Raw genomic sequence first — 10,528 nt, forward strand, 5'->3', positions numbered from 1 at the left:
CCAAAATCAGCATTGCTTTTTGTTTTCAACCTACCAGGAGGCTTTCTATGTCCCTTGACTGACTTTCTTTTCTTGTACTCAACTCCTGTCCCATCCATAAATGAGACAGAGAATCAGAATATTTCTACTAGAATAGCATAAATGATGTAGAAGGAGAAATTAATGACTAAGGATTTTCAAACAAAATAAAGCAGTGAAAGCAACTCTCAGGAACAGGTGATAAATTTGTACTGCTGCACTCACCATGATTAGCAGCTCCATTCTGCCTTTCACTGTCTTCCACCTGGCACTTCTTTTTGGCAATCTTATGCAGAATTGAGGCCCTTTCCTTGAACTTTCCTAAAAGAAAGCATTATTATTATTAAAATGCAGCCATTTGGAGAAGCAAAGTTTTTTTGCCATAGCGTAGACTCCAAAGATCAGTGCTGACAATCCATTTCAGTTCCTCCTCAAACAGCAAATATGCTATTAAACACTATCTCATGTTCCCATCTATAGGGTTTTTTTCTTTTTAGTGGAAATAAAAATTTAGTCTTTCTTTTCTTAGAATTCAGTAACAAATAGAACAAGAAATTGGAAACAAAAGCTATGATTTTTCTTTGGAAGAAGTGAGTAAAGTTCCACCTATAAACATGCTGGTGTAAGAATTCAGCCCAAATAGAAGATGAATACAGATGAATAAAGATATAAACAAACACAAAGTTTCACTTCTCAGTTAGTAGGATAGTAACACAAAATTTCAGATTAACCCATATATTGCATCATAGTGACTGTGATCAAATTTGTCACTTTGTACTCCTCTATGTGATTTCTACAGGTACTTCAGAAGGGGAAGAACAAACCTTCACAATACACGATTTTCATATCAGATTCTCAAAAGTAAACTTTCTTCTAAACCTGCCAGGGGTTTTTTTTGTCTTCCATGAGGTTAACCATGCAGCTCATCCTCTACACTGTCTCCAGGACAACACGTCCTATCATAACAGAGGTCCCAGCTTCTGTAACTATTGACCACTGAGTCCAAATGACATGTTCAAACTTAGCAATGTCAAAGATGTCAAATATTAAGTGAAATGAATCCTTTCTCTGCATTGGTTGATCTTTCTGTGTAAGGACTCTTTGGACATCTTTATGACAGCCTATATTTTGTATAAAGATGATGTATCTGCCTTCATTTATTGTTATCCCCATTGCTATTGTACTTTTAGTATTTTAAAATATTTTTTGAAATTTTGACTGGTGGCTATCATACAGTATGCTTCTAATTAAGAACACTATTACAACACAGGGTCTGTGGCTCTTTTAATTCTTCATCTCCATGTACAAAAATGCCCTGAAAACTGTTGGTGTCCCTGCAGCAAAACCAGCACAGACTGAAGACCAAAAGATATTTCAGTAGAATCATATAATATACTAACACTGGAAAGGAGAAGTAAGAAGTCATGAATGAATTCAGTTATGCGGATAACAGTCACTAGTTTCCAAGATAATGAAAGATACACAAGAATAAATCATTAGTCATGAAAGAAATCCCTTCCCACAAATGGAAGTTTCAAACCCCTATACCCATACTTGCATATGTGAAGAAGCATATACCCAGGGACTAGCAGCCAGGAATTATTCACTGGGAAGCGGAATTAATTTCTCAACAGCAAACCACTTGGAAAGTAATAAAAATACCACAAATATTTAACAAGCAGTACTTCCTTTCTGCAGTCCTTATCTTTTCACAAACACATCGTGCTCCAAAAACAAAAAAAAATTAGCCATTCACAATATTTTGCAAATATTAATCTTCTTTGGCACCTAGAGTAAAACACTTGCAGAAGAATATCTAAGCACAGAACACAATCATAAATAGCAAGGCATCTCGTTATTTCAGCACACCGGGTCAGAGGCAGATGTTTTAGTTAGAAGGGGAAGAAGAAACAAAGGGTTAAAGAGAGAAAAAGAGAAGGAAGGAAAGGAGAGAGGGAAGGAAGGGAGGGAGGGAAGGAAGGAAGGAAGGAAAGAAGGAAGGAAGGAAGAAAGGAAAGAAGCAAAGAAAGAGAAAGAAAGGAAGGAAGAAAGAAAAAGAAAAGGAAGAAAGAAAGGGAATTGTTTGGGATATCAGATAAAAGAAAGAAAAACCAGAAAAAATGCAAATCATTATTTCCAAATATTTGAAGCCAAAATGCTAAGAGTCACGGCTGCTCCTAACTTCTTTTGAAATACTGGGGGCATTTAAAAAGTACTTATCCATAAGAATGTGTGTAAATACTAACAGGTGCCTGTTGTAATGTCAGTTTGCTAAAGGATTGTGCTTTCAGACTCCAACTCAGCTTCATATGTTTGAGAATTCGGCTTGTGATGCCCCAAATACACAAATGCATTTTTTGCAAACAATGAAGATGACGCAACTGAGACATTTTCTAAGAAATGTCTGTGGAGCCATCCATGTCATCCAATGTCTGTGGAGCTATCCAACTACTCCAAGATGCTGTAGAACCTTTCAATTAAAGGTTGAATTTTAAAAGTTAATTAATATGATGCAGAATTCTATAAGGATATTCCAGTATTTTGTTTGAGGTTGTCTGAAAATGTTTAGGTTAGCCATTATTGAACTGAAAAGAAAATGCCTCCACAGAGATTCACACTGGTTTAGATTAGCTTAATTGAATATGTCCTCCATTTTTTTTACATTTACAAGAACCTCTCACCATCTTTAGGAAGAATTTCTTACATTGACTTTTAGCAATTGTAAGTTACACCACTTCATTCAAGACACTGTTGCACTGTTGTAAGTCACTGTCATGGAAATTAACATCAACATTTGAAATGGAAAATGTATTTTGGTTTATTTTTATTTCCCAGTACATGCATCGTTCAGTTTACATTGCTTTACATCATTACCTTCTATTTGGTTCACTCAGTGTAGGTTACAAAAGTGAGAGGAAATGATTTAAAGACATTATCGACCATCAAAAACATTAAACTGAGGAAAGCAATAGTACTAGCCTGCATGAAGACAGTGAGAGATAAAAAGACAGCAGAATTATGCTTTCTCCCTCCCTTTTTTGGCCATTTTCCTCCTTTAAACCAAATCAAAACTTGTTGACTGAAGGGGAAGCACAGAGCCACCAGGAGAAATGACCAGTTGAGGATATTTCTAAGTAATTCAAATTTTCAGAAAGCCACTAAGGTAAATCTTAGGCACAGATCTTCTCTCATGTCTTTTTCCTTATCTTTACCTGGGGTAACTAAAATAATCCACAGGAACTTTGTAGTTTACAATTCTAGAATAATTTATTTTCAGTCTTCTTTAATAATCCTATGTACTATGGGTTTGACTACCTAATTCTCATAGTAGCTGTTACTGTGAGAGTTTAGGTGCATGAAAATGCTGGATCCCATGGACCTAAAGTAGAATAGATTGCTATAGAAAATTCTTAGTTAATCTAGGTTTGCTGGACTCCAACAGATTTTGCAGCTCATTTTGGTTTGCAAAGAATGGAGTGGAAGGAAGAGGATATCAAGGCCAGGTGATAAGCAAAGAAAGTAAATTAAAACTAAATTAATTTTATTTGAATATATACAAACAAATCAATATTGTGTAATGTAGATATGCCTTGATTTGCATGAGTAACTCCAGCTGGCATCAGTTGGCAGAGATTCTCCTTCTGATAAAGGATATATTAAAAAGCCAGTCCTTTAACTACAGCCTAAATTGCAGACTGCAAATTCCCTGGGTTAGAAAAGTCTTTGATTTGATGAGAAAATAGTCTTCAGAAATTTACTCTTGGCCATTAGGCTGTTATCTAATTGCATGTTGCAGCCTAATCATTAATTTTTGTCCCTGATTGTTGTGATATAGCAGCAAGAATAAATGAGCCTGTGTTTCTCTACTGGAGGACAGAAAGATTACTCTCTATCTCCACTCAGGGCTTGAAGACCTGGACTTCAGGATGTACTTTATTAGAAAAAAAAACAACAGTGGGTTTGTAACTGGATTTATGTGTTCCTGTGACTAAGTTGCTGCACAAAATATGTAAAAACCTCAGTCTAAAAAGGAAGAGAAAGAAGAAAAGGGGTAATGCAAATAAGTGTGATGCAGAGTAATAGCGATTATACTTCTGAAAATCAAAACACAAAGTACAAAATGTAGCACACTTTGATCGAAATACGACTTCTAGGATACACTATTCACTACTTGCTCTATAAAAGACAAGTGAAAATTATGAAAATAGTTGCTCTTGAGAAGGTAAACGATCACAGACTCTCGTGTTAGTATTTCTAAAGACAAAGAGCTTCCTTTTTGTTTTTGCTTCCTGATTTTTGCTTTTGCTACAGTATGGTCCTGAATTATTTATTCATGAGAAGTGCTTTCTGAGATGATATTGAATATTAACAGCATTACTTCTGCATAGGTACAGTAATAATAGATATATATGTATGTATCATAATTTGGTAGGTGTTTCCTCACAAATAAATACATGTAATTGTCAATAGATATTTATGAATTTCAGAAGACTACTTTTGAAATAGTAGATTTAATACTTCACCATAAAAATCAGAAATCTTAAAATATCCAGGTTTAAGGCTACAAAGAGATATTACCTTTGCATCTTGATTGTAAGGAAGACTGAGATGAAACATACTGCAAAAGCTTTAGCTCTGGTAGCGGTATCTGAGTGGCCCAGGATAATGGCTCATTTCAGGTTCTCCAGAGGTATATTCAAACAACATAGACATCACTGTTTGCGTGGTTAAATCTTCTCTCAGATATCTTTTCTTATACTGGTACCACCCCTATGTACTAGACACTTAATCTGGAAAATGGAGGGCAGCAAGGCAAGACTGCTCTATGAGCTCAGGCCTGCCTCAGGAGAAAACAGCATCTTCCAACAACAGGCACAAAGGTAAAAGGAATTGTCTTCCACAGACAGCCCCAGAATAGTATGGTTATATTGGTGTATCAACAACAGATACAGAAGATGGGAAATAGAAGTTATTACTTCCCACCCTTCTGACTCCAACCCAAGAAATGATTAAGTCATGTAATGAAGGTTCTCTTAAAATCTTCAAGATTAATCTATTAACAGTGTATTCAAAAACAGAGAATTAAACTATTTGCCTCAAATTCCCAATATTAAAAATAAATAGGAATAGGTGGCTAAACTTCTCTACAGGGCTAAAACTTATCCCCATCTGCAAACATGCTGCTAATTACTATAAACTTAGCATAATGAAAACATGTGTCTGGCATTATAATCAGAGAGCTGGACAAGAGGCCTTGATCCTACAGACAATCAGGTCTCAGTTCAGGGATAATTCCAAACTATAGTAATGCTGACTGCACTAGGACTAAAAGCATGTGTTGGAAATTTAGTGCACATTTAACTGCTTTCCTGAATTAGTATAACAAAACTGCAGTGCTTTTGAGTCAGCAGAAAAATTTCCCAAGACTTCATTGAGCCCTAATTTAGGCCCTAATTACTTCCTTCTTGTATTGCTAGAATCAGGATTTAAAACCACATATTTTTTGCATTGCAATTAAGCATACTCCAGGAATAAGCATGCTTAGTTTTTAAAGTTTGTTCATTACTTTTGAATAATACAGTAAACTGAAGTCACTTAGCAATTGTTCTCCAAGTGATTTAAACACCCATAAATTAATTTATCTTCTTGAATGCATTGTAAACCATGGCATCAAATAAGCATCTACAATCTATATTATTCAGTACCACATAATTTGAGAGTATGGTTCTGCATGTATGTTCTTTACTAAAAGCATTCCATTGTATTTCCTTATCTGAAATAGCAGAACTGAAAAATTGAAAATAAAAACCTTAAAAAAGAGTCATAATGGATTGTGTCGTCAATGAAGACATGCAAAAAGGAGTTATTCAAAAATGGAGAAACTTAAAATAGGACTAAGAAAAACAAAGGAAAAACTAAATACATAACAGAAGCTCAAGGGGCTTCAAAAAAAGCTGATACAAACAATTCTAAAATATTTCTTACCTTCTTCAGTCATTGTGTCATAATATTTTAGGTTTCCATATGATCCAAGCTCTACAATATCACAGTAAAAGACACAAAGATAAGGAACAGCAGACATTCAAGAAATGTACATGTTTTTGCATGTGCTTCATAAACTCGGAGTGATTATGCAAAACATTCTGCAGGACAACAAAACACAGGTTACAAAAATAGCAGTGCCTTTCCTCCCAGAAATTTCACAAGTCACTGACTTTAGGTAAATGTTAAACTTGTTAGTGAGATGTAGGAGAACCACTTACATCTAAAACGCAGCCTTTTCACAGTTATTGCTGATTTGGTGCCTCTGCATTTGGGAAAACATAATAAACCTTGATAATATCTAATCATCAGTAATTTTGCAAACTAAGCTCTTTTGTCATTCCCCAAGTCAGACATTCAACTACTTCTAATAAAAATTAAAAAAACAGTCTCAAAGCACATAACTTAAGAAACTGTTCATAATGTTGTCCCACAAACATTGTTTTGTTACCAATGCTAATGCTGGCTTGCTTTAGAGGGGTTACTTACTTTAACCACTCTCTTATCACTTGTGTAATCAAAAAAAAAGTACTTACTTCATCAGGTGATATCAGACCTACATTTATTATATCATTAAATTGATCTGTATATATTGCATTACTATATTCTAGCAGGGCAGAGAAAAGAATGGAATGCAGAGATCTCCAGATCTTTATGGCTACTATTATTTTTTTGTGTGTGATATAATCTTGCATGAAATCACCTTTTTACTGCAGATGTTGTTTTACTTTTCTTTTCTTTAAGTGCTTTTTTCTTATAATTTACCATATATGTGAATATATGTATAACAACAATAAATAACGTAAGTCTACGAAACAGGCCAATGAAAAATTAAGCCCAAGGAGGAATTTGTAAATGATCTGGCTGAGGAATTTGTGGATGATTTCACTCATCGTTTTTACCTAAAATTTTACAACTGAGCATCTGAACATCTAACCTTTGACAGAATATAACCACTAAAAAATGTATGCCTAACGGTTTGGTAGTGCTCTTTCCTTTGGAAATATTCTCTCTTCATATTTATGAAACAGCTTAAGCAATTAAACATAAAGATGATATCCAATTATTCTGATTTTAGCTGATGCACCTCATGATCTTTCAACAATTTTTCACAGAGGTGGATTTCAGTAGAGGCCTGGCTATTAGTTTTTTACTGAAAAATACTGTGATCATATGCAAACCTTTTGAACACGGCAAATTAACATTTGCCTGGAACACGGCAAATTAACATTTCTTAAATCATTTGCAGAGACAGAGAACACCATACGCCATGTAACTAAAAAATATAGGATATTCTAATTGCTGATTTTTTAATGAATATGATTGGATTGTAATGATTTTTCCTAGTTTGTCAAAAGCAGTTACAATTATTCACATACTCTTGCTGTACAATGCAGTGTATGTGCGTAAGTGTGTCCCATAGAATAGAGACATTAAGTCTCTCTTAAAGCAAAGAAAGATGTAATTTAAAGACAGAATCTGATATATTGTTTTATAGTAATATTGATTGCATATACTGCATATACTGTTTTGTAAAAATGTTCTTAGTGTTGCAACATAACCTTTGTAGGTGCTAGTACATACAAGATGCTGTTGTTCTACCATCTTGATCTTAGTCCTAAAGATTTAAATTCCTTACCCGGAAAGAGCCCCCGATAACTTCAATACTGACTACCCTGCATACAGCATTTGGAACCACTTGTCCTGTTTAATTAGCCAGTACCTTTGCTTATACTTGTTCTCACTTATCTCTGCCTTGACGTGCCTGGGGTTCACTTTGCTAGAACCTGGGCTGAGGCTTCCACTGGAGATTGAGCACAGGACTGGAAAAGAGATGCTAAAAGGAGTCTAAAAAAGGAAACGGAGGTACATGGGGAAGACAACACTGAGAGGAGCTGCATAAACAGAGAAGAAGGTTGCAGCATAGGAACAAAATTCCAAATTAACAGAACAGCAGACATGAGGCTTCTGACCTAATGGATGAAGCAAAAGAGGTTTCAGAGAAAACCAACAAAAGTGGTGGATTCCAAATGTAAAAAAACCAAACCAAACCAAACAAAACAAACCACCACATATTGGCTCTCATGTTTAGATTATTTGCTTACATCTGAAGTGAGATGAAAGACAAACAGGAAAGAAAAAAAAGGTGAATCTGACCTTATAGAGACCAAAAAAAGAAGAGAAACAAGGTGACAAATGATAGTGCATGTTGCTGATGATAATCATGTTCTGGGCACTTCAGCAATTCAACACACCAAGGATTAAACTAGGTTAATTCCTGCAGTTAGCAAAATTATTTCCTGGAAAACTCTAATCCTGCTGGTGAGATTACATTATCCAAAGGTTATGGTCCTATACTCAAGAGTGGAACATTTTATACAATCATCAGCCCACTGACTGCAATGCACAACAATGACCCCAGAAAATATCAGCTGTACATATTCACGTGAATTACTTTTGTGGGTTTCAAGATTACTTGGGCCAGTGCTGCTCAGCAGCATGAGAGATCTGCCTCTCTATAGTCTGCCTCCAATATATTGCACTGGCTTCTGTTGTAAGATTTGGACTAAATCTGCTCTTTGGTGTTTGGTTTAGAGTTTTGCTGTTATAATAAGACATATTCTGTTCAATATGAATTTAAGTAAACTCAAAATGGATTATTTTTTTAAAAAATACTGTCTTGGAAAAATTTAACAGCTTTTAAAATAAACTTATTTTAAATGGAATTGAAAATCTAAAATATTGTGATAAAGGGTACTTGAAAAAATATCCCCAAATTCAACAAGAATTCCATTTCTGTGAATGTGCTATGCAACTCCCATGGTGAGGTCATAGCAGACAGACTGGATGACAGCCAGTATCTGCATCCCTACTGGTTCCATCAAACAAAGAGGATGCAGAGAGGCAGCTTAACAGCTGATCCTCAATAGTTAGAGAGTCATTTAATAATTTGTTCCCTTCTGCATATTTTTACACCATAAGAGAACAGAAGGTTCCTGGTAATCCTGTCGAACATTCCTGAAGGATTACAACGTTTGACTTATTACCTACTGTTCTTTGCTGTGTTTGTAGGTGTCACACCACATCAAAACAAACAGAAAGAATAATGTTGCTAGTCAATGGGGCTACATTATTTGTGATTTCAAATTACATTCAAGACAGCCAGCACAGCTTCAACAAGAGAAAGTCCTGCCTGATCAATCCAGTGGCCTCCTACAGTGGAGTGACTACAACAGTGGACAAGGGAAGGGCTACAGATGTCATTTATCTGGACTTCTGCAAGGTCCCTTCAAGCTCCTCTCTAAATTGGAGAGAGATGAATTTGAAGGGTGAATAAGGAACTGGTTGGATAGTCACATCCAGAGGGTAGCGGTCAACTGCTCAGAGTCCTGATGGACATCATGACAAGTGGTGACCCTCAGGGGTCTGTTTTGGGATCAGTGTTATTTAATTATTTAATATCTTCATTAATGACATAGATGAATGGATCAAGTGCACCCTGAGCAAGTTTTGTAAATGACACCAAGCTAAGTGGTGTTGTTGACACACCTGAAGGACAGGATGCCATCCAGAGGGACCTGAAGCTCAAGAAGTGGGCCTATCGGAATCTCATGAGGTTTAATAGGAAAAAGTGCAAGGTGCTGCACCTGCGTTGGGGCAGCCACCAACATCAATACAGGCTGAGGGATGAGCAGATTGAGAACAGCCCTGCTGAGGAGGACTTGAGGGTGCTGGTGAATGAGAAGCTGGACACGACCCAGCAATGTGCACTTGCAGTCCAGAAAGTCACTTGTATTCCGGACTGCATTAAAAGCAGAGTGGCCAGAAGGTCAAAGCAGGTGATTCTACTCCTGCTGTGGTGAGACCCCACCTGGAGTACTGCACCAGCTCTGGTGTCCCCCGAGAAGAGCATGGATCTATTGGACAAGTCCAGAGGAGGGCCACAAAAATGATCAGAGGCCTGGAACACCTCTCCTACGAAGACAGGCTTAGAACATTGGGTTTGTTCAACCTGTAGAAGAAAAGACTCTGAAGAGACTGCAGAGTGGCCTGTCAATACCTAGAGGGGAACTATATAAAAGATGGCGACAAACTTTTTAGCAGGACTTGTTGTGGTAGGAAGAGGGTAGATTCAGACAAGATACAAAAAAGACATTTTTTGTATGGAGAATGGGGAAACACTGGCACAGTTTGCCCAGAGAGAGAGGTGGTTGAAGCTCATTGCCAGGCGGTTGGATTAGATAACCTTTAAAAGTCTCTTCCAACCCATGCTATTCCACAGTTTTATTAAATAATATGGCTATTTACTCAGTTTATTTTCAGTGTTTACTCACTAAGTAATGTACATACAGTCTGTGATGAAATACTCATTTCTATCTTTTAAGTGTATAGCCCCAGCCTGCCACAGAAGGAAAGCAGAGCCAATATTTCTCTTTGCTCTCCTGCAACTGAGATCTCTGTATGATAC

General features: G+C 36.4%; 1 protein-coding gene across 1 annotated transcript in view; it reads right to left on the bottom strand.

Moving 5' to 3' along the window:
• SLC24A2 (solute carrier family 24 member 2) overlaps window positions 1-10,528 on the bottom strand; it is a 113,759-nt gene that overhangs the window by 31,208 nt on the left and 72,023 nt on the right. Inside the window, exons 5-6 of the mRNA XM_017806050.1 lie at window positions 6,004-6,054; window positions 244-339 (exon numbers count right to left, since the gene is read on the bottom strand). Of these exons, the coding sequence (XP_017661539.1) occupies window positions 244-339; window positions 6,004-6,054 (147 nt within the window). The remainder of the gene's footprint in view (window positions 1-243; window positions 340-6,003; window positions 6,055-10,528) is intronic.

Source organism: Lepidothrix coronata, unplaced genomic scaffold (genome assembly GCF_001604755.1).
Source record: "Lepidothrix coronata isolate B3197 unplaced genomic scaffold, Lepidothrix_coronata-1.0 Scaffold14, whole genome shotgun sequence".
NCBI classification, from domain to species: domain Eukaryota; kingdom Metazoa; phylum Chordata; class Aves; order Passeriformes; family Pipridae; genus Lepidothrix; species Lepidothrix coronata.